The sequence below is a fragment of the Poecilia formosa genome, unplaced genomic scaffold, assembly GCF_000485575.1.
Source record: "Poecilia formosa unplaced genomic scaffold, Poecilia_formosa-5.1.2 Scaffold280, whole genome shotgun sequence".
Classification (NCBI taxonomy): Eukaryota; Metazoa; Chordata; class Actinopteri; order Cyprinodontiformes; family Poeciliidae; genus Poecilia; species Poecilia formosa.
Genome location: NW_006800219.1, coordinates 256,791 through 281,209, shown reverse-complemented (window position 1 = coordinate 281,209; position 24,419 = coordinate 256,791). Strand labels below are relative to the sequence as shown.

The window sequence follows — 24,419 nt, the reverse complement described above, 5'->3', positions numbered from 1 at the left end:
TCACACAGGGTTGTTTTTGTGTCATCCTCAGGGTGCCGCCGACTCGTTGGCAAACGGATCCAATCAGCAGCAGGTCCCCGGCTGGTATCTGACGCCACAGAAGATCCAGGTAGGCAAACTTCTCAACATTTAAGAGCGTCTGGTGTTTCCTGTTGAAGTGAATTGGGGTTTATTAGTTCTGTTGCAAAAGATCATGACCGAGCTGTTCCTCTGCTCCGAAAAATTCTCATCTTCAGCGCCAAAAATTAGGGGGAAAAAACCCCACGGAAATCACTTCAGCTGCATTTTAATTGGCAATATGAAAAATGTTGAAGTGTTTGATGGAAAAAGGACAGACATTACGCATGCAAAATCTGCAGTCTTTACACTTTATTAAGAGATGAAAGATTTGTACACTTAGCGTTGATTTATCAAAAATTTATTATAATGTATATATGCACATATATATTCTAACTTATAGACACGTTGCAACGTCGCGCCTTGCATGCGAGATCCCATCCTCCAGCGTGTGTGTGTGGCATAACCGACAGAGCGATGAAAAAGATTAAGTGGGTTTGATTTGTTCAACAGTTTTTCTGCGTCATTTGCCCTTTGCTGTGACGCTCTGGACTAAATTAATAACGGCTCCGTCTCCAGGTTTCATTTAGTTAATGGAATTGTTGTACCGCGGCATCGCGGCTCTGGATGGAAAGTAAAGGAATCGTCTCCAGCGTTGTGAGCACATGCAAAATCTGCGGATGTGAACAACAACATGCAACGTGTCTAAATAAATCATAAAAACGTTCCTCAAAATGAAAACCAATCAAGCAAACCCGGGTTTTTTTCTTCTTTTTTTTTTGACTCTCCAATTAAAACTACTGATCTTGTGCTGAGTTCACTGAACAGTGTTGTGTAACTTGCAGCTGTTGGATCATTTACGGAGCAACCGGGCCAGCCTCACGCCCCCCCGGCAGCACATGCTGGGGCAGCTGGAGAACCAGTTCTCCCTCATGCAGCAGCATCAGCAGCAGGTGGGTTTGACTTTTCCATTAAAGACCCGCTAAATGTGTGTTTAGCTTCAGAGCTGGAGTGTTCTTCTTCTGCTGTGCTTCAGATGAGGCAGCAGGCTGCAGCAGCAGCAGGCGGCCAGCCGCGGTCCGGCCTCCCCAACGGCCCATCAGCGGACCCCCCTCACAACCCGGGACTCTCCCACTCCTCTCCTAAAAATCACGCAGCCGGTCGACCCCCCCTCACCCCCCAGCCCACAGCCAACGGATCCTGTTCAAGTCCTTCGGCGGGTCTGCCAGGACACCTGGACCTTAAAAATGCCAGGGCGGGGCTGGGCAGCGGTGGTGGCGCGAGCAACGGAAACGTGCCTTACCCGCAGCAGAACTCTCTACCTCACACCTGCACCGCCACCAGTCAGCCCAGCACCACCAGCAGCAGCACTAACACCAGTCCCAGTCACGCAGACGAGACCTGGAGGAGCCAACCACGCAACACTACCACTCAGGTACCGCACCGCTTCCTGCACCGATCCATTTCTTTCACTTTGGATACCAATATCAGAGGCTATGTATCGGCTGATTCCAGTCCAATACAGAAAAACAGCAGTGAATTGACTTAAAGAAGTTGGATTATACAAAAAAATGACTTCTTCTGAGCTTTGCATCATGTTATGACTTTATTCCCTCATCAAAAACATACCTCCTTGGCGCTGAAGTTTCCAAGCTTCAGCCTCACAGAGCAACCCTTCGTCACTCAGCTCCTTCAGACTAGCCAGCAGTAATTAGCAAACACCTGGTGGAGCTACACATCTGCTGATCTCATTATAGGAGCTACTTCTCAGTTCAACGCTGGTGAAAATGTTGTTAAAGGGTTAATAGAAGAGCCATGTTGTGATGACTTCCTGAAGGCAGAGTTTCAGAAAGAGCAGGAGCTTCTTAAAGAGACAGAGGCCCAATTTCAAGATACTAAATTAAAGTCATACTTGACATATGTAGCATTTTTAGAAATAAAGCTAACAGTTACTTGATTGTGTTATAAAATGGCACTAAATACCTGAAATACATAATACTGCTCCTTGAAAAATATTTTTTCTAAACACAGACCTAAATGTTCTAAAGTACAAATTTCTTTGATAATTCTGCACCAGTAAAGACACTTAAATACACAAATAGCTTAACAAGCTTGGTTAAACATGTAAAAACAACACAACTTTAACTGCTGGGCTACTTTAGTTAGATGTGTAACAAAATCAGGAATTCTGAATATAATGTAAAATAAATAATAAAGCACTATGTCGATCAGAGCATAAAGCATAGAGTTGGACTGAATAGATCTGTCCTTATGGATCTAGATATTACTAGATCTACTCACTCATAAACATGGATCTGTTTTCTGGGTTCTGATTCTGGTTTGTTTTCCCAACAGGGGCTTCTAAAAGGTCCAGGTTCCCATCCGGCAGGTCCTGATGGAGAACCCTCTTTCTCCTCCTCTTCCTCCCCGTCTCAGACCTCCTTCTCCTCCTCCGGCATTCTGAATCAGGTTGGACTCTGCTCCGGGCCCTGCACTGCCTCCTCCTCAGCCTCCTCCCTGTCCCCCACCTCCCCCCAGACCACGCCCAACCACTTGTCTTCGCCTCCCCACTCCGCTACTACCTCAGGGGTACACACCAAAGATGCGACGGCGGCGCCTTCCGGGGACAAAACCGGCAGCACCGTCCCCGCTGCCGTTCCGCCACCAGGTCCCGAGGCGGCCGGCGGGCATCATGGAGGAGTGCCCCGCAGCCCTGGCTCCGCCTCCCGGCAAGGACTGACTAATCACGTCCAGCCGCGGGTGCAGGAGCGCTCCGCCAGCCCGCCGCAGCCCGCATCCCCGGCCGCTGGTGCAACGCTCACTTCAGACAATCCTCAACTCTCAGCCTTTGTAAAGGGAAAAGCCAACGCTACCAGTAACCACGACGATGGTAACCACGGAGGGTCTTCCTCAGAGAAAATAAACCACGTCCTCCCAGCTCTCCACGCCAAGCCGGAGCACTCGGCGGCTTCCTCCCCGCTGTCGGTTGCCCCGACGCCCTCGCCGTGCTCGGCGGACCCCCACACCGCCAGCGGCCCCTCCTGCCTCAACAGCCCGTCCAACAGCCAGGGGCCCACGCTCAACGGGAAGAGCCCAGAGGACTCCCGGAGCCCGCAGAGAAAGACGCTGCCTGCTGGGCTGGCTCCATGGTCGTCTGTCTCCATCTACCCCAGCTCCAGTGATGTGCTGAAAGCCTGCAGGTCAGGAGCTGCTTTCATCCTCTCTGCTCTGGAAACGTCTGAGTTTACCTTGAAACATCAAAAATAATTCCTTTCTGCAGCTCTACAGATTGACAAGCGTTTCCTGTTGTCTCTGGTGTCCAGTGACTGCAAATAAACAAACTCCATGCAGTTTTACTGGGTGTCCACGCACCCTTAAAGGATATTCATTTTGCATATATAAAATTAAGACTTTAAAATGTCTTGAATGACAATTATGTACGTTGGCCTCAGATATGTCACTCACGTCTGTTGTAGCAGGACTATTGACTTGTAGAGTCACATGTAGTGACTTTTCTGTCAAAGATTCGAGTTGCATGCAGACATCTGATGTTCTGCTCTAGGCAGTTGATGCTACCGCTAACTAGCTCAGTGTTTCTCAACCCTGGTCCTCACCGCCCCCCTGTCCTGCATGTTTTAGGTGTTTCCCTTCTGCTACACACTTGAATTGTATCTCTGGGTGATTTACAGGCTTCTGCAATACTTGATGGTCATGCATTCATTTGAATCAGCTGCTCTGGAATAGAGGCACATCTAAAACATGCAGAGCAGGGGGGCAGTGAGGACCAGGGTTGAGAAACACTGAACTAGCTGCTAGTATAAACTTGCTAGCTAGCTTTTTATGCTGCCGTTATGCTGGTTAGCTTTTTTGTGCTATTGACATACCCTTGCTTGCTAATTAGCTTTTTATTTATTTATTTATTTTTTGGCATCCATGAAGGGTTAAGTGCAAATATATTGCGTGTTGACTGGACAGCGTTGGTGTTTGCCATTGGCTGACTTCCGTTACCAAGCTGTATGGTGTTGGGTGCATTCTGTGCGACAACACTCGGCACAGTTGGAGTTAATGTTGCAGAGCCGCTGCCAAGAGCCTCAAGCAGACCCCAGAAACATCAGCTTTCCCCCCCTGCTGCGACTAAAACTCCCCAGAAAACTGTCACCACTGTTGGCACTGATCTGAGAGCAGCATTTGGTGCATCGCGATCTCTCCAACGCTTTACTTCAATGTAAGGAACAAAAATTTGTCTTTCATGATCGACGTCTGAACTTTCTTTCATAACGGCCTTAAAATGGTCTTTTAAATCAGAGCAGAAACCCTGGTTTATCCTTCAACATTTCTCACTAGTAATGAAGTTGACCCATTGCACACAGCTGGCTGGCTGCTGCTGCTTTTGGTGCAGAGATGGTAGTTATCCTTAGTAATCTGCTTCCATATTTTACACAAGCTCTGATTTATAATTATGAGTTGCCATCAGATGATTGATCAACAGTGATTACTGGTTGAATTACCCATCAGCAGAGGCAGTTTTGTAAATGAGGAATAAAGCAGCACCTTGATGCGGCTTCAAAGATGATAAACTGTCTTCAGCATTTTACATCGATTCATGTTTAATTGATTACATTCTGCCTAAAGTTATTGTTCTTTCTTGTTCTAAAATTACAATTTGTTTTGAAATGGTTTCACACACGAAGCAGAAGGCATTGTTTAGTTGTGGCATGTTCAGAACGGGTCAGTCTGACCACCGGGGTTTTCTCTGAGGCTCTTTGGTTAGAACACGTCTTCCTCCTCAGCCGTTCTCCATTAGAACTCAAGTTTGGGTCAGAACGTTGTTTGGTCCTGCGGGATCAGATGCAGGTTTCTACATTGCGTGTTTCCCCTGGAAAAGCATCAACACGCTCTGGTGGGATGGTGGGAAGTGAGCTGTTGCGTAACGGCCTTCAGCTGCGGCCCGGTAGACGCCGTGTTCAGGTCTTGTTAGCAGAACCGTGAATCCTCTCCGGTGTGAAAGCAGAGATCTGAGGAATGAGGATGGATTTATTTTTGTGGCTCTTGGAGTCGATTTAAACGTCTGGCTTTCACCCCCGCCTCTTTATGCACTCCTGTGTGAGTGTGTTCTTGTTCAGCTATTCTTCTTGGCACCATTTCTAGCATGTTTACTAAATTGTGAAGACCAGCGGGCCTTGGAGGTCAACGTATTAGAACTGCACTTTGGTTCCCGTGTTTTTTAGGGTCAGGGTTCAGCTTCAGGGTTGAGGTGTGAGTTTGGGCTGCAACTAACGATTATTCTAGTAATCGATTAATCTATGGATTATTCTGGGGAATAATCTGAAAAAGAGTATGACATTCTGACAGATTTTTAATTTAAGCCTTTTTTATACAATATTAGAAATACTTTGAAAGATACAAATAAACAAATTTTCTTCAAATAAGAAAATAAACATTGTATTTCCTAAAATTCAATAACTGCATTCTTTTAGTAAATCTGAACTGCTACAACAAAGTCACTGTTTGGCTAAAACATATTTACAGGCAAAGGTTGTTGTTTTTTTTTAAGTTGAAATTGAAATCCACATGCTTTTTCTACAATGTGATGTTTGTTTGTTTTTTCTTTCAGCAAGCTTCCTTTTTTTCAGCACCATATCTCCAGTTAATGAACAATTACTGAATTAGCTAACAACTATTTCAATAATTGATTAATTACGATTAATTTAATTAGTTGTTTCAGCTCTCGTGAATTAAGTTTTAGTTAGGCCAAGATATAGATTTATTTTTTTTGTAAATGGAAATTGTCTGTTAAATCCAGCTAATACTTAATCGACTACTAAATTAGTTGATCATTTTAATAATCGATTAGTTATGATTAACCCGATTAATCATTTCAGCCCTTGTGTGAAGGGTTGGACATGGATAATGGTCAGGATCAGATGTATGGTAGTAATGGTGAGGGTTAAGGAAAATGTCTTAGTTTGGCTTACATGCAGGTAAAATGAATGGGAGTCGGCGTAAAGTCCTAAGATGGGTAGAAGAGTGTGTGTGTGTGTGTGTGTGTGTGTGTGTGTGTGTGTGTGTGTGAGCGTGAGCGTAAGCCATCCATCATGCTGGACTCTCATCCCGGTCAGACATGCTGTCCATTCCAACCTTCATCTTCTCCTCTACCTCTTTTATTCCATGTCAGTGTTTTCATTTAGGACTCCAGCTTCCACTGAATCACACCCACAGGAAACATGACCTACACCCCCACCTAGTGGCAGAGTGGTGCTGCATCCTCACAGCACCACTTATCACTATCACACACGTTCTTCAGCTGGATTGGTGTTGCAGCCTCGCTCTGCTGCCTGGTTTCTTGTGAGTTTTGGTGGGTTTTTTATTTTTAGTGCTGACGTCTCCCCACTGTCTGCAGGAACCTGGGGAAGAACGGCCTGTCGACCAGCAGCATCCTCCTGGACCGTTGCCCCCCGCCGCGCCCGCCCGGCCCACCCTCACCCCCACTGCCAAAGGACAAGCTCAACCCCCCGACGCCCAGTATTTACGTGCGTCCATCCACCTTATTGGAGGAGGGTTCCTCATGTCTCAGTGTGGAGAGTAACGGTCACTCTGACGCCCCCTGCTGTCTGCTTTCTGCCTCTACAGCTGGAGAACAAGAGGGACGCTTTCTTCCCCCCCCTCCACCAGTTCTGCACCAACCCTGCCAACCCAGTAACCGTCATCAGGGGCCTGGCTGGGGCCCTCAAGCTGGGTAAGACACTCACTTCCTGTTTCAACCGTTACTCACTAGCGTTGCCAAACACAGTTCAGTGTTTAAGATTTGGAAAGTGCTTGGTTTCTGTATGAACTCCTTGAAAGTGCTTGATATTTACACTGCACAGTTTTGTAATAAAGTGCAATCTAACATTTGTTTGAAAACCTAAATTTGGAAAACGTTATTTACAGTTGAAACCAGGTCCGTCATGATTGCATACTTAGACCAGATGAAAAATTGTCCCAGAATTTATCGCAATAAGCAATAATATTGTTGCTTTGAGACAATTTTCAAGTACTATATTGACAATGGTATAATAATACAAGTTTGTCTTTTCAAATATTTTTTTTTCTCTCTTCTGAAGTGAAATGAGACTAAACGTCTCTTGTTGTTGGTTAGTCAGAATCACCAAAATTACTTCTGTTTTCCAAATACCAGAAAGCTTAGTGAGAACTTTGTAAATGTTTTCTGTGCAAGTTACTTTGTACATTTAGGCATTAATTTGAGCAGGAAAGTCATGTACCTTAATGTAATGAATATGTTATTCCTAACGGTTCAAAAGGTTATCTTTTATACGTTTTTATGGGATTTTCTTTTGTTAAGTTGGTGTTTTGTTCTCAGATCAGTCAGGTGTGTAAGGAGTACGCATGAAAGATTTCAAAATATAACATTTTGTAATACTTCATATTACTTTGTTCCTGCTATGTTGAATAATATCACAAGGCATTATTAACACAACTTTTTTTCAGTTCTTATTTATTTATTTATTTGTTTATTTATTGTGCTGTAAAAGTTTGCAGACTTGCCTTGAAAAAGCTTGAATTTCGCTGTGGGAAACCCTGTGCCACAGCTAACTGGGGCTGTTTTCTATGGGTGGCTTTGACATGTGCAACAGCAGCACCACCTGCTGGAGGATTATATTAGTGCACACTTCTCAATCCTGCTTGTTTAAAGATTTTTTTTGTTCCCTTCTTTCACTTTCTGTCACATTACAGCCACACACTTTAGCATTAGTTTTATTTTCTTGTGATTTTATGTGACAACTTAACACAAAACATCCCCATGGAAACTTGAGCACATGATTGTCATTACAGTGTTAACAAATAAAAGACCAACAAACTGGGGACGGAGTGCTGAAATGACGCTGCTTCCAATAACGAGCTTTTCTCAATCTTTTGCGTTCACCCACACGCAGACCTGGGCCTGTTCTCCACAAAGACGCTGGTGGAGGCCAACCCCGAGCACCTGGTGGAGGTGCGGACCCAGCTGGCTCAGCCCACCGACGAGAACTGGGACCCGAGCGGGAGCAGGAAGATGTGGCGCTGCGAGAGCAGCCGCTCCCACACCACCATCCTGAAGTACGCCCAGTACCAGGCCTCGTCCTTCCAGGAGTCGCTGCGGGTCAGTGGGCGGATCAGCCTCACAGCACACCCTCATCACCTTTAGATCCTAAACTCTGCCGTTTTAAGCTGGTGGAATCTTTTCCTGGCAGGAGGAGAACGAGAAGAAGAAAGAGGTGGAAGCAGAGGCAGCTTCCTCAGACAGGTGGGTCATTTCTTCCTCCTGGTGCAGCCAGCCTCTGGAGGTAAAAACAATTACAGTCTTCCTGAGCTGTAACAGACACATTACAATAGAATATGTTAGAACAATAGAAACGGCCTCTGTTGTTCCATAAAGGGGAAGTTCAGGGGTAACGGATATAAAAGGTTCACATAAAAAGTTCTTAGTGTTAACAATATATAGAAATCAATGTTAACTATGATAATAATGTACTGTATAAGACTATAACAGAAAATACTGTGCAGCTATTAGAAATGAGAATATATGATTTACGATCCAAGGGATGTGCAACTGAGTCAGATCACATTTACAAAATGTACATAATATGGACGTATAGAGAACACTGAGAAAGACAGACTAGTTATAATACAGCATGTTGGTGCAGAAACTGACTTATAACCTGGTCTAAACCAGGGGGTCCCAAACTTTTCCATGCTGTTGTTCCCCAAACAGCAATAGCTTCTGGCTAATGAGAGCATTGCCTGACGGTTTGTGAATCATGGCTAATCCTTTCTCACTCGGTAACATCCACACTGAAGAGTGGTGCTTGACCTCTGTCTGGTTTCACTGTGGTACTAATTAGGAAAATGGCCAATCAAGTTGAGTTGAGGTTCTCTGTTCAGTATTTTGTCCCGCTGGTGGAAATGACACCGTTCCATTGTTCTCTAGTGGGATGCGGCGAAGGAAAGGCCCTCTAAAGCACATAAAGTTTGGCACCAACATCGACCTCTCTGACGACAAAAAGTGAGCAAACCCTTCTCATCACTCTTTGGTCTCTCAGCAGCCTGTGTCTAACAGTGGGCTGGTTGCAGGTGGAAGCAGCAGCTGCAGGAGCTGACCAAGCTGCCGGCCTTTGCCAGGGTGGTGTCAGCCGGAAACCTGCTGAGCCACGTGGGCCACACCATCCTGGGCATGAACACCGTCCAGCTGTACATGAAGGTGCCAGGGAGCCGGACTCCAGGTAGAACCGGGGCACGCCCGAGGCCCGAGTCTTTGGTTGTCCTCCCAAAGCCTTTAGTAATCCCAGTTTGTCACACAGGTCACCAAGAGAACAACAACTTCTGCTCGGTCAACATCAACATTGGTCCTGGCGACTGTGAGTGGTTCGCTGTGCCCGAGTCCTACTGGGGCGTCATCAATGACTTCTGTGAAAAGTACGTCAACTTTGAAACGGTTCTGATTGAGCCCAAAGTGGGTCGTGGCGGCTGATTGTGTGGTTTCTGACAGGAACAACATCAACTTCTTGATGGGCTCCTGGTGGCCCAACCTGGAGGACTTGTACGAGAACAACGTTCCAGTGTACCGCTTCATCCAGAGGCCCGGGGACCTGGTGTGGCTCAACACCGGCACCGTTCACTGGGTCCAGGCCATCGGCTGGTGCAACAACATCGCCTGGAACGTGGGACCCCTCACAGGTGGGTCAGAGAGGACGCTAAAGGTGTTTACACACCGGATAGTCCGGTAGACTCGGTTTGATTGGAGGCCAAATTTGCAGCATTTGTTGGCGTTTTCAGCTGCATTGTGCCAAACAAATCGATTTTCACGTTGGCATGTTAACGGGAACATTTTTCACTTCAACCAAACTGTTTCCTAGGCCAAACTGAATCGGGCAAAAGAGTTTTCTTCTTTTGACTGATTATGCATCCCCAACTCCCCAAAGGAACTGTAGTTTGATTGAAGTGGACTAAACAGGGCTGGTGTGAATGCACCCTTATAGTGGATAGAGGGTCATCATCCACTTGACTGGGTGATGTCAGTCTTTGCCACTGGCTAATTTCTGAATGCACCTAGCCCCATATGGCAGTAGGTACATTCAGACTGTAACATTGATGCTACGGCTGTTACAAACGCATCCCAGAAGTTTTTGTGTTTTGCCACTCTTGATTCTAATACAGCAAAATCCCTCAGCCGTCCCCTATATTTGGTTTCTCCAGTCTTAAATTTCATTATGGGAGGCATTAAGTAGGTCTTAAAAAGTCTTACATTTTATTTGCTGAAACCTGCAGAAACCCTGGAAAAGGGCTTGAATTTTCCTGCAGGAAAAGTGTGGAGGGGAAAAAACTCATTTTCCCAGAGGTGTGCAGAAGCTTTCTGTCCTGTGGAGAAGCGCCGAGGGGTCTCCTCTCCCTGAAGGGCCACACATTGAGTTTTTTTTGCCCTGTATTCTGTCTCCAGCCCATCAGTACAAGCTGGCAGTGGAGCGCTACGAGTGGAACAAGCTGCAGAGCGTCAAGTCCATCGTTCCCATGATCCACCTCTCCTGGAACATGGCGAGGAACATCAAAGTGTCGGACCACAAGCTCTTCGAGTTGATCAAGTGAGGCCCGACTGGGTTAGCTTAGCTCAGCTCAGCTCAGCCGCTTTATTGGGGTTGACCCTGAACCCTGTGTGTGTGTGTGTGTGTGTGTGTGTGTGTGTGTGTGTGTGTGTGCGTGTGTGTGTGTTAGGTACTGCCTGCTGCGGACGCTGAAGCAAGTTCAGATGCAGAGGGAGATGCTGCTGGCTGTGGGGAAGGAGCTGGTGTGGCACGGCCGGACCCACAGTGAGCCGGCCCACTACTGCAGCATCTGTGAAGTAAGCGGGCGGGTCTCTGCTGAGGTTCAGGATGGGAGTGGGCGCTTTAACGGTTCTGCTCTCCCCTCTGCTCCCGTACCAGGTGGAGGTGTTCGACCTGCTGTTTGTGAGCAGCGAGAGCAACAGCAGGAAGACGTACGTGGTTCAGTGCCAGGACTGCGCCAGGCGGGCCAGCGCTGACCTGGACAGCTTCGTGGTTCTGGAGCAGTACAAGATCGAGGACCTGATGCAGGTTTACGACCAGTTCACACTGGTGAGCAGCCAGCTCCACTGTGGAGCTGTCAATATTAACACTGCATTAAAAGAAATGTAACCATAAATGACATGCGTTTCTGTAAATTTTCAGCGTCATGTGTCAGTGCCGCAAAGCCTCGTTTTACATGCATATTCACGACTAAAGCAGCACTAAACTGCTGTGAACAAATACAGAAACAATGAAAAATACAAAAGAATCAGTCATGAGAAATGATTTCCCATGTTCATTATTTTATTTGTTCTAATAAAAAAAAAACATTTCAAACTGTTTTTTAGCGATTGTGATTATTTCACAGCAACCCTCTGATTAATCAAATTAAAATGTTAAATTGTTTTACAGCCCTAGTTTTGTAACTCGGTCTGTTTATTTGAGCATGAACTCTGACCTCTGTCGGGTCAAACCGGTTCGATCCAAACTGATCGTATCATTTGCTCTTCACAGGCCAGCCCTCTGCCTTCCTCCTCTTGATGGAGTCATCATCATCTTCTTCTTCTGAGAACATTACAGAACCATAATGGACCTCAGTGGAAACTCTCAGAACCCCCCTTCCCTTCCTTCTTCCCTCTTTCTTTTTTTCTTTTTCTGATATTCAGGAAGAAAGGCGGCAGTCCCTCCGACTGCGTCCTGTAGCTATCCCATAAGGCAGCTGTGTGAAAGCTGTGTCTATGCAACCTGCCCCGAGCGGTGTGCCTCCCCCTGGTGGACTGGGTTGGGGGACGGCTGCTCCTCCCGTCGTCACGACCAGACTGTTCTACTGCTTGGCCCATCTGGACTTCGCCACAACTCATCAAATGAAAATAACAATAATAGCATAAAGTTTTGTACATATTCTGTTCGAACCATCAACCTGGTCACCAGAGACTACTGATCTGATTGTTTTTTTTTTTGTTTGTTTTTATTTTACTGTTTTTTAATTTTTTTTATTCTGTTGCGGGCTGACACCAGAGCTGTGTGTGTGTGCGTGTGTGTGTGTGCGTGTGTGTGTGTGAGATTAGCCTTTTCCTACATCAGACACCTCCTCGGTCAGGAAAACCAACATACATGTAATGTGAAATGTGACACGTTTTGTTTCTGCTCTCCTACTCACCCTCGATACTTCTTGACTTTCTTAACGTGGAGGAAGAGAATCTGATTTACAACCAGCCAAGTCACAGGAAAAAAAGGGTTGCACACAAACTAGAGTGAACTTTAATTTCTTTTTTCCTTTTTCATTTTTTTTTATTTGGATGTAAATTTACACTATTTATAAATTCATATTTATTGCTTGAAAATATTTGTTGATGGAATGCTGTAATTTTTCTCTAGAGTACCTGCCATTAAATTTGAGGGGAGCCCTGTGATTTTTAAGCCCGGCCCCCCTTATGTTTTCTATATAAATAAGCAGCTTAGTAAGCGTTGTACAGAGACCTTCCCTTGAAATGGGTTTATTGTTTGAAGGATGTTTTATGCGTCAATAAACAAAGAAACAAAATTTATTTACATCTGCAGTTTTTCTCGTTTTTCAACTGTCGAGCATGGTGGTGGTGACTAATGATGTGGGCTGGATTTGCGGTCACCCTCAACCACGAGCCCCTCTGGGTGCTAAAGTATTGTTTTTAATAAGATTTATTCTGCTGAAGTTTGAGCTGTGGACTTGGACACATGTAGATTTGAATCACAATCGGGTGCTTTGTGGTAAACTAGAATATTGAAGAATTCTAATAATTACATGGTGTTGGTCTTATTTACATTACTCATTTACAGGTCTTAAAGTTTTGTCAGGACTATCTGATCTCATATAGTCACTTCCTAAAGTAATGGCCCGAGACTTTATTTTTCTTCCAAAAGATGGTTTAAATTAACTTATCACGTGAAAAAACGTAAGTGATTTTAATTGCGTTTCTTATTAAATAAAAGCAACCGATTGCGAAATTATTTGTCGATGTTAGCATAATATTGACAGTTTTGCGCACATTTGTAATAGAAACGCAGCTACTGGGTTTGAAGACCCTAATCTACCTGAATACGGGTAGGTTGAAAATAATAATTCGGCCTGCGTTACTCAACAATATTAAAGTCAACAGTGGATTTTTTGTTGTTTTTTTTAGGCAGAACAACGTCCGTCAATGTTGACTTCTCATGACCAGCTGTTTGATTCCAGTGTGAATGCGGAGCTTAGCTAGCCTCGCTAGCTCATGCTAACCAGTTAGCAGGTCAAGTGTTAACGTTTTCTAGAATATGTTCTTGTTTTTTGTGAACTAAAGTCATAAAGACAACCCAATGAGGTTATTGCTATCATGTTAAATCCTGTGGAAGAGTTTGACAATTTTGTACAGTAAAATGAAACTTATTCTGCTCTCTTCTCAAACCAAACTGAATTAGAAATTTGCCCATCAATCAACTGCGTAAAAAAAACAAGGAAGAAAGCAGTTTCATGTGTAGAAATGGCAAGAAAACGTAAAACCGAACTTCTTTTCCGGTCCCTTCAGGTTTAAACATGATTATGGACATGACTTTGTATTAAACGAACCATTGTGATTTAGTCGTCGTTCTTTCAACTTGGCTGAAGCCTGATCTGGACTACAGTAATCAGCTGTAAAGCCTCATCAGCGGGCCCCGCGGTGCGTTCAGGGTCTGCTGCGAGTCTTCAAGCAAAGAAGGTTTAAAAAATGTGGAGAAAATGAGTGAAAAAAAAAAAACGATAAATGAAACGCTGTTCTGAGCTATTTATCGGGTCACTGTGAGGCCTGATCTCTTTTTTTGTTTTGTTTTGTTTTGTTTTACACTTCCTCTCAGTAGGTTGCCTACTGTGGAGTCATTAACTGTGCGACTGTTCAGATTGTTGGGTCAGTTCGACTAGATCCGACTCTAAAGTAGACGGCCATTGTAGAAAGAGAAAAAAGTAGGTAACTGGCCAAAAAACTGAAATTTTTAGAATAATCTCAAATTTTCTAGAAAAAAAGAAACAAGACAAATTGAAAATGTGCTTGAAAAAAAAAACTCAGAAATTTTCTAGAAAAATCTGATTTTGAAAAGCCGAAATTTTGCTTAAAGAAAACATTGAGATTAGTCTTAGTCAAAGATTTCCGAGTTTCGAAATCTTCTACTTTTAAAGCTTGGAAAATGTTTGACTTTTGAAACTGAGAAGCTTATTTTTCCTAGAAATTTGCTGAGATTAATCTCAATTTTTTTTTCTAGCAAATTTTAGGCTTTCAAACTCAGAAATTAACACGTTTTTTCTAGAACATTTCTGAGCTTGTTCTCAAAATTTCAGGTTTTTCTTTTGTTTTAGAGGAGCCACAAGCCTCTTTTTTTCTGTCTGCAACAGCCACATCACGCTGCCATACTTAAGCTTCTAATGAAAACAACCAGAGGAAAACAGGATTTAAAGGAGAAAAGAGGAAGTGATGAATGTCGGTTAGTGAAAGAGGAAGAGAAAGCCATTTCTTTCTCCAGGCGACATCAACAGGATGTTTTTGACACAAACATGAATCTACTAAAGTGATGGCGTGAGTCAGTCTGGATCATGTGAATCCTGTTGATGGTCGTCTTTGTGACACCATGATGACAGGCTGGCGAGCGACGGGATTTCTAATTACTGGTTGTGTTCCATTAAACATGATCCAGAAATCAGTGTTTCCTTAATAAGTGTCATAATCTTGTTTTTCCGTTCCTGTCAGGTTCAACTCAGACGTTCAGATTATTCTGTTAGAAACCGGAAAGAAATTCGCCTCCGGCTGTCTCGATTTTTCATTCAGAAACCATTTTTCTATTAAAACAGTCTAGAGATGCTCTTTAAACGATAGAACATTTATTTAAAACATTTTTGTATTAAATTCCACCGGTTTGTTATTTAAATAAAAATCGGTTTGTGCATAAAATTATGACACTTAAATGATAAGTATTAGGTTAGCTTGGCTGTCTGGCTTTTATGTAAAATATAATATAAAAAAAAATATCAAAGGATTTAAAAAAATCGAGTTGATGCGTAATGTCATAAGCAATATAGTTGCAAAGAAGAGCAGCAAAGACGTACCATAAATGCATTTTCAAATTGATTTTTGAACATTTTGAATCAATTCAGAATTGCCAGCATTAGGAATTGTGATTCTCTGTTCCTCTAGTTAATATCAAGTTGAGCAAAATATTATAAAAATATATTTATTGGACATTCAGCTAGCTGTTAGCATGAGGTCATACTATCTACCGCCTTTGAGGTGCGGCTCGAACTTAGAGCTGCAGTTTCCAAGCTTCCGCCTCACGGAGCAGCCCTTCCTCACTCAGCTCCTTCAGACTAGCCAGCAGCAATTAGCAAACAGGAGCTACTTCTCAGTGAAATGCTGGTAAAAACGTTGTTAAAGGGTTAATAGAGGAGCCATGAAGGAGGAGTTTCAGAAAGAGCAGGAGCTTCTTAAAGAGGCAGAGACCCAATTTCAAGGTGCTAAATTACAATGTCAAATTCAAAGTCATATTTGATATAAACAGCATTTTTCTGACAACTGAACGTAACGCAGTTACTTGATTGTGCTATAAAATGGCACTGTGTTCCCACAAAACAATAACGCTGCCCCTTTAAAAACTTTCCCGATCTAATATTTATGTTGTAGTGTGTTGCTAGGGAAAAAAAAGTTCCAGCCAGTTTTCCTTGTGTGACCCTGAAGCGTTTTTCTCCGTCTCTCATCCCTGAAGTTCTGTTGGCTTATCTGCTTTCAGATTAGATTCAGCTCCTCGTGTTCGTCTCCGCCGTCCCTCATCTGAGCCAGATCTCTCTGTAATTCTGCTCCGTTAAAGGTGAGGCTCTGAGCAAAGCTCTCCGATGATTATTATTTATCTCACCGTGAATGAAAAGAGTTTTCCATTAAAGCCACTAATGCAGAACCTCTATTCTGCAGCGCAGCAGGAGCAGAGTGCTTATTGGCAAGCTGCCACTTCACATCACACACACACACACACACACACACACACAGGTCTGAACACCTGATGACAGCCGTTCTGTTTTACCGAGTCCTCGCCGCTGCAGCCTTGTGTTCTCATGAACGAAGCACTCTAAAACTCATTTAGCCTGTTTGTTAATTACTTGTTATTCCTCAATGCGGTTATTATTTAGCTTAATGCTTCTGCAAATTATGTCACTCTGCAGAGTTTGACCAGAAAACAGTCAAATGGTCTTGCAAAACAATCTGAATAAAAATCTCAGGCTCGTGACGATTTGCAGTTCTAGTTTTCACTTAAAGACAAAGTTTAATTTTAAATTCAAATTTAGTTCATTGTGCGGTTTCACTTAATCATTATAATTTCTTTTTAATCGGATAAAAAAAGAAATACTTTTCCAGGCTGTTTCGTTCCAGGTCTTAGGACCACTGTAGAAAAAAAGAGTGAAATTCCATCAAAAAAAACTCAGAAATTGTGAAGAACAAATATGAACATTTTCTGTATTTGTGAGGTCAAAATATTTTGCCTTTTGGAATTTTTCTTCAAAAATCAATTCTTTTGACTTTTGAAGCTCAAAAACTTATTTGCTTTTTCTAGAATATATATTAGATTAATCTAAAACTTTTGGTTGTTTTTGGTGGAAATGTACTCCTCTTCTATTGTTTATCTACGGTAACCCTAATAATCCATCACAGGTGTAAAATCTTCTGATATTTTTATAGAAACGTCTCCAGCGACGGCTCTGCTAATGCACTGTAATACAAACATGTAGTGCATCTTAAAAATACCTAAGTTGATTGCTCTTTTTGGGGGGGTGGAAATGATTGGAATTAGAGCTATTTTTCACTTCATCCTCAAAAAGGGATGAAGAAATGAAAAAAGCTAATTTAAAATTATCTTTCTATAGATGAAACTTCTTGATGTTTCATCAGCCTCCCTGGGAAACCATTTCTTATTGTTTTAAATCCTAATCAAGGTTTAACGTTTTCTACAATAAATATGCATCTCTGTGTCATTTACGTCCGACTTCCAAACTTTTACAGGATTATTATTATTATTATTATTATTATTATTATTATATTTAGGATTAGTTTTACCAACAAAGAGCCTAACCTGAAACAATAACCTGAGCTGTCATAATCCTAATAAAACTTTGATTGATTGATTTTTTCATTATGGGGCCCAAAATTACTGGTGGTGCCCCTGGGTATATGGGATTATGATCCAGCTGTGTTCTTTGATTTGGGTTCAGAGTGGGATCTGAGGCCAAAGTGCTAAAGTCTGCTAACGGCAGGTGTGGATTCATATAATGTGACAAGTCTTTACAGGAGCGCAGGGAGGGGGGTGGGGGGCGTAAAAATCAATTAATTATATGCTTGAAATAAAATTTAAAATGGGGTCTTTTTTTTAAACTCCTTGATGGTGCCACAATCATTTAACAATAAATCCATCTGCAAAGGTTTTTTTTCTTCCTCTCCAGTGGAGTGATGGATGAGGAAGCCATTGTTCTGGGTTCCATTCATTGTCATGCTGAAATACAGTGAGTCATACATGTGGGATCGTTGTTCTGTACCCGGGCCTGCAGGCGCGCAGCCTGACAGGTATTTCATTATCGGGACCGCAGGGAGCTGCATCAAGCCGACTGGACTGACATCCACTTCCTACCAAAACACCTTTAATTTATTCAGCTTTTTCAAGCTAAAATGGAACAAAGCTATGTATTTTAGAGCGAGCTTTGAGAAACGAGCAGCAGCGAGGAGCTCAGGCTCTGAGGGAAAAATCTTACCAAGTAATTTTGGTGCAGTTTGTAGTCCAAATATTTTCTTACGCTTGAAATAAGACAAAACTAACTTATAAGTAACTTTTCAGCAAGAAACATGAGGTTATTTTAATTCAATAATTCCTTAATATTGATAAAGTACTAGTTCCACTGGCAGATTATTTCACTTAAAACAAGACATTTCCCCCATGTCAGAAGGACTTGTTGACTTTAAACAAGCTCCTATAACTTGCTGAAAAGTTACTTGTAAGTTAGTTATGTCTTACTTCAAGTGTGATAAGATATTTGTACTACAAAAAAGATTTTGTGTTTTTGTAGTACGTTTTAACAAAAATAATTTTAAGGAAAAACCACAAAAAACACCAAAAGATCAGAAGTTTGATTATATATATCAAACTTGAATTAAAAAGTATCGCCATCTGTATCATATAATATCGCATCGTATTGTATCACGTCGTATCAATATCTACGATACAGATGCTCTATTTGTCTAGCATCATACCAAAATATGCTGTATCATACCGTCCATCCATCTTCTCTGGCTTCTTTATCCAAACTGGGTCGTAGGAAGGGATGGTGCCGATCTCCGGCATGCACCTTGCTACTGTAGTTTACAGAAAGCTTCCACATTCAAATAAGAATGAACTACAGCCATGATAAATCCCAACTCTCAGGAGAAACACGAGGTGCAACCAGGAGATGTCACTGTGTCTATGAAAGAGAGCGACATGCTATGCAGGCACTCTCAGACCCATGAAGGAGGACAGTCGAAGCGCCTGTATCCTGAAGGTGTATTCCACATGTGTGAGTCACTGGTGTGAATCAGCCGTGTGTTCCGTTCGGATGTGTTTTCACTTTTTAAGTGACTCACTCTGAAGTTGGCTGAGAAAACACATGCAGCTATGTCGAAGCAGGATGTGGACGTACAGACAGGGCGAGTAGCTCTCAGTTCTTGGCTGTGCACATCGGGGAACTTTCAACAGCCAGGAGTAATTCATGGTCATTTGTGGAAGTGCTGGTTTGTGTGAAATGCGAGTCTGTACCGTCAGATCAACAAACAAAATGTCTGCAGTCTGGCAGGGAAATGGTGAAACTGAGGACATGTCTAAGCTCCCTGAAACGTTCTGTCTCTTTTATCAGAAAATTAATCTCCACTTGGTTTTTATAGCTTCATTTTTAGAGCAGGCTGTAAAGCCTTCATGTTCAGTTCCTTTGGTTTTCTCCTGACGTTGATAGAAACAATCAAATAAATGGGTTTTATCTATTGTGTATGTTTTATATTTACTGCTATATTTTCTCAGTCAATTTGAAGTGGAAAACATTAGCACAGTTGGCAGTTATATAAACATGTATTTATTTTAAATTATCTTAATTATTATTGTAAATGATAATTAAAAACCTACAAGCTCGGATAAATCAATGGCATCTGGATTTTATGTAACGTCATATTAATTTATTTACTTTCTGTTTTCACAGCAATAACCCAGAGATGTGGTTTCTCATATCTAGTGTTATTTCTGTTGTTGCTGTCTGTATAATCTTTGTAAATATTTTTTTCTTGTTCAATGTAATGCTAATATAGTTTTAACTTTCCTGCTAGTTTTACAATAAAAACATTTAAATAGCTCAAGTCTTTTCAAGTTAGATACAAATATTTTACTTTGTCACACAACGTTTTTTCTCCTTCTTTCTTTCTTTCTTTCTTTCTTTCTTTCTCTATTTATCTATTTATCTATTTATTTATTTTTTAGCTAAAGTCATCTCGTGCTGCTTTTCTACCTATACTAACTTCCGGTTCTTCCCCCTTTGTTAGACGTGACCACGCGGACAGCAGCGGGCAGTTCCGCTCTGCTCGCGCTCTGCTGCTTTTAAAGGGAACAGTCGGCGGCTCGTGACTCAGCGGCGAGTCAGCGCAGTCGCGTGCGTGCCTCGAAGCGCGTGGAAGCAGGACGGTTTATCCGCTGGGATGAAGAAAAAAAAACCTAAAAGACACCGCAAAACTTTGAGATGTAAACACAGGACGCGTGGAGGCTCAAGTAAGGCGAGACAGACGGAAAGTGTTATTAAGACTGAAGTCACTAAATACGGAGAAAATACAGAGACGTTCATATACATGGTGATTCGCTCAAACATCTTCATTCATACCACCGTGGCGGGCGGAAAAAAGTCCCCACATACTGCTAACCAAAATAATGATGACTAACATCCTGTGGAAGTTATTAGTTTAGCTGTTGTAAAAAAAAATAATAAAAAAATGGAGGGGTTGGAGCCGCTGCTCCGGGTATTTTTGATCTGGTTTAAAAAATAAACATCACAGAAACAATGGAAAAATACAAGTAACCGTCTTCTGTGTGGCTTTGTCAACAAGCTTAGTGTAGGTTATGTTACTCCAACTTTAACATTGATTTTTGGTCAAATGTCAAAAAAAAAAAAAAAAAGACAAAAAAACTGGGAGCCTTTAGCAGAACATTGAGTCCTTTGATGGTGAGCGTTCTCCCTTTGCATAGTGTGGATATTCACTATGCAAATCTTAGAAATTATCCACAAAAAACATGGACATTTTTGAATTTCGAAAGTCTTTTTTTTTCCTTCTTTTTAAAAAAAAATAACTTTTCAAACTCAGAACATTTCCAAAAGTAAGAAAATTGCAATTTTTGAAACTCAAAAATGCCCATGTTTTTTTTGGATAATATCTTAAGATTAATCTCAAAATTTATGAGTTTTTTCTTTCTTTTTTCTTTCTACTTAGAATGGCCCTGACACGGTACATTATTGCACCATTTCACTAGTGCACTACTTGCATAGATTCCATTACAGTGTACAGTATGTGCAGCATATATAGCATTCGTAGGGTGCAAATTTAATTCTGCCAAATTAGTCACATGTCCATAAAGTCTGTGGTGGCCCGCTCAGATCAAACTGTGGTTCCCACAGTAAAAGCCAATGTCAGAGTGTTCTTTACCCACACACTAAAACACAAAGCCAAAAAAAACAGAACTGTTGCAGCAACAAACACAATAGTTCTTTCTGGAAAAAAAAAAATTAAAGGAGTTTAGAAAATTGAAAGAGCCTTGGAGAAGTTTCACAAACGGCAAACAATGACAACCGTCATCTTTTCTAACCAATGTAAGGACATCACTTCGGGCTCAGGTTGTGAGCTGTGACTAACTCCGATCTGCTTCCAGAAAAAACATGTAACCTTCCTGTGCCAAGAAAGAAACACCAAGATCTGCATGAGGGTGAAGTCCCCCAAATTCCTCCTGGATGAGTGTTGCAGAGCTGAGTCACAGGACGCTTTTGGTTTAAGTTGATCTTGTGATTTTGCACACATCCTCAGTCAGATATTTGTGCAAAATAGAATTACTCACAGCAAAGATCACGCTTGAGAGCGTTAACATGAGGGCAACATTGCATGTCCAGGAGGTAAAAGTCAAACATCTCCACGGAGGAAACTCATCTGTGCTGCACCGTATTCTGTGAACTGTGTATTCAATGTGGCCTGTGTACTTTCAGTTTTTTTTCCATTATTATTGTGTTAGGTTTTTTTTATGCCAACGAGATCAGTCCATTTCTCCCTTTTAACTCCTGAAGTGACCCAGAATGTAATAACATAGACGTACCTATGGTCTGCAGTGGAAATGTTCCACTAACATACCTGAAGATGTTTTCATGGTAATGATCCAGAAATTCAAAGTCTGGAAAAGTTCAAAGGATATCACTAGAGATGTTTACCGACCCGGCTGCACAGTAGCACAGTTGGTAGAGCAAGAAGGTTCTGGGTTCGATTCCCAGCCCCGCTCTTTCAACTCCATGCTCTTCCTGCATGGAGTTTGCATGTTCTCCCTGTGCATGCATGGGTTCAACTTGCCCCTAGGTGTAAGTGTGTGTGTGTGCATGGTTGTCTGTCTCTGTGTTGCCCTGCGACAGACTGGCGACCTGTCCAGGGTGACCCCGCCTCTCGCCCGGAACGTTAGCTGGAGATAGGCACCAGCAACTCTCCCGACCCCACTAAGGGACAAGGAAAATGGATGTTTACCGACCACAAGCACCTATGAATGGGCTTGTTCTTTTTACAAGCCACTCTACATGAACATGCCGTCGTGCTTCTAGACTCTGTCTCACTGGTCTCCTTTCCTTTGGCAAATGCCACACATGGACTGTTGTAAAAACGGAGATGTGTGCGACTAGACTGGCCCCCCGGACCCTCACACAGGCGCATGTCATCTAGCACATGGACAGAAACAACAACCATAAACATGTCTGCCTTTGTCTTTTACTTCAGTCGAACCTCTTTAATGCCAGGTGTAGCGATCTGTCTGTCCCCTCGTGTGGCACCTTGTTGGGTTCCAGCTCCACCCTTCTAGCTCCGGCCCTGGCACTGCTGGCACCGCCCCTCCCACAAACTCACCAACGCGGCTCTATGACTAACCCGTTTGGAGATTTGAAAACGTAATCGGCCACCCCTGGGTTTTGACATTACTCAATACAGATGAGCATACTGCTGCCAGATGATTTATAGGAGTTCCCAGGTGATTTTATTAGGACTGCCTTGTCAGGTTTATTGTCACCATTTGGACATGGTTGCAGGTTATTGCATGAGAGAGAATTAAAAAAAAAAAAAGATGAGTATAAAGTTGTTTTCTTACTTCTTTGGTGAATTCTGTCTCATTTCTTCAAAGGTTTCTTCAAATAAGAAAGTTTTGGACGTTAAGACGGATCTCACTGCATTGAGATCCAGAGTATCCGACACAACCACCCAGTCCTCCAATTTTCCTCAGGGATCTTATCACTAGAGATGTTTACCCACCACATGCACCTATGAAAGGTTTTGTCCATATCTTTCTCAAAGTGTGGATCGTTGTGTTGAGGAAGAGTCGAGATGTCTGTGTCGGTTAATAATCGTAAAAAATATATATTTTGATAGAAAGAAAGGTTTAATTGTCGAAAGTAAGAAATCCAGAACGACAGCCAAGGTGTCTAATCTTTAGGGGGTTTAAGTATCACAGGGTGGTGAGTAAAACTAAATCCCAAGAAAATAAAAATTATAGCAAAATCTAGACTTATTTCATGTGACTGAGGTCAAACTCAGGTCAAACTGGTCACAGCCAAACAGACTTTAAAAAGAAACTGGAAGAAGACTTAAAAGGAAATAAGCAATATAAAAAAAAATCTAAGAAAGAAGTGGCAACAATTTATCCATTAGTTAATATGAACGAACCTCTTATCTTATATCAGCAAACAATTATCACCAAGGTAATAATTGTTTGCTGAAATGCTAAAAGTTTTTTTGCTTTAAATCCAACTGGTTCCAGTAGAAACATGTTTCACTCACATTGTCTCTTCTTTCAGCATTTTTTAACTGCAAAATGCCTGCAGGCATGAGGACAGATTTATCATTGCAGGTCTTTTTTTTCATTTTTTTTTTTCATTGGACTCCTATAGCTGCTGAGACTGTGAAGGGTTTTGGCTTTTCAAAGATGTAAATATTAATTTACAAATCTGTAAAAGAAACAAACAACCAAAAAACACAAAAACCATGGATCTAGCTTTTTATGAATATTTAAATATATCAATATATTGATGCGGTTATGAACAGATTCAGCTCCAGTCTGAAATCAAGATGTCAGAATTGATTTCACTGGACTTATTTCGAGCGATTCTTAAAAACAGGCAACAAGATGCTATTAAACAATGTCACTGTTTTTAAATTGTTTTTATTTTTATTTTTTTATTGTTTTACACTTGTGTAAATGTATTAATTAGTTTTATTTTGTACCCAGGTTGCTGTGTATTGCAGACTTCTGCCCAGGTCCCTCCTGAAAATGAGATCTAGATTTCAATGGGATTTACCTGGTTAAATAAAGGAAATTTTAAAAAAAAGACAAAAACAAACAAACAAACAAAAAAATATAATGGAGAAAGCACCAAAATTTAAAAACAGCTTTAAATGAGAAGCTACATAAAGGAAATCACAAAGATTACTTTGAAAAGGAAACAAAACTGAATTTTGAATGTTAAAGAAATACATTCATACGTTTACTGGAACAAATATCCAGATCAGAAATGTAATGGTCAGAACTAAATGTAAAAAAAAAAAAAAAAAAAAAAAATCACATTTCAAAATTATAATTTTTGTTTTAATCATCCCATTTGAAAACATATAAAGATACAAAAGGTCTAAATACTATGCAAATTATTTGCAATTCATTAATAAAAGTTAAAAACATTAATAATACTGAACATAAGGTATAAACACTATATTTACAGTTCAATAAGAGCGCGATGATTCTCACATGAACGCTTTTTTTTTTTTTTTTTTTGCGCGATGATTCTCACATGACCGCTTTCACAACCTTTTTTTTTTGCGCATGCGCAAACACGCTGCCGTTCTTCTGAGTAAACCGTAATGGCGAACGGAAGGTGACTGGGGGACTCCGTCCTTCACTTAGCTCTAAAGTTCCCACCTACCTGCTCATTGGAGCAGAGGACGCCACATTTTGGAGGCAGCGCCTGGATGTTTGGTCAGAGAAACAGAACCAGCG

The 24,419-nt window shown here is 41.8% G+C and overlaps 1 protein-coding gene and 2 long non-coding RNA genes across 7 annotated transcripts in view; 2 read left to right on the top strand and 1 right to left on the bottom strand.

Moving 5' to 3' along the window:
* kdm6a (lysine (K)-specific demethylase 6A) overlaps positions 1-12,665 on the top strand; it is a 41,000-nt gene extending 28,335 nt beyond the window's left edge. For all 4 annotated transcript variants that reach the window (XM_007571400.2, XM_016681402.1, XM_007571399.2 and 1 more), the window contains 16 exons: positions 32-109; positions 903-1,010; positions 1,094-1,492; positions 2,413-3,257; positions 6,458-6,587; positions 6,688-6,793; positions 7,992-8,197; positions 8,289-8,341; positions 9,026-9,100; positions 9,169-9,317; positions 9,396-9,510; positions 9,584-9,771; positions 10,532-10,673; positions 10,804-10,930; positions 11,013-11,183; positions 11,628-12,665. In XM_007571400.2, the coding sequence (XP_007571462.1) occupies positions 32-109; positions 903-1,010; positions 1,094-1,492; positions 2,413-3,257; positions 6,458-6,587; positions 6,688-6,793; positions 7,992-8,197; positions 8,289-8,341; positions 9,026-9,100; positions 9,169-9,317; positions 9,396-9,510; positions 9,584-9,771; positions 10,532-10,673; positions 10,804-10,930; positions 11,013-11,183; positions 11,628-11,654 (2,919 nt within the window). In that variant the 3' untranslated portion in view covers positions 11,655-12,665. The remainder of the gene's footprint in view (positions 1-31; positions 110-902; positions 1,011-1,093; positions 1,493-2,412; positions 3,258-6,457; positions 6,588-6,687; positions 6,794-7,991; positions 8,198-8,288; positions 8,342-9,025; positions 9,101-9,168; positions 9,318-9,395; positions 9,511-9,583; positions 9,772-10,531; positions 10,674-10,803; positions 10,931-11,012; positions 11,184-11,627) is intronic.
* LOC107838567 (uncharacterized) lies at positions 73-24,290 on the bottom strand. Its single transcript, XR_001664656.1, has 4 exons — positions 24,280-24,290; positions 8,453-8,455; positions 3,523-3,678; positions 73-149 (listed from the first exon to the last, which is right to left on the bottom strand). It is a non-coding gene; the product is annotated as an uncharacterized LOC107838567 (long non-coding RNA).
* LOC103151379 (uncharacterized) overlaps positions 24,264-24,419 on the top strand; it is a 28,476-nt gene continuing 28,320 nt past the window's right edge. For both annotated transcript variants that reach the window (XR_001664655.1, XR_001664654.1), the window contains exon 1: positions 24,264-24,419. This is a non-coding gene — a long non-coding RNA (uncharacterized LOC103151379).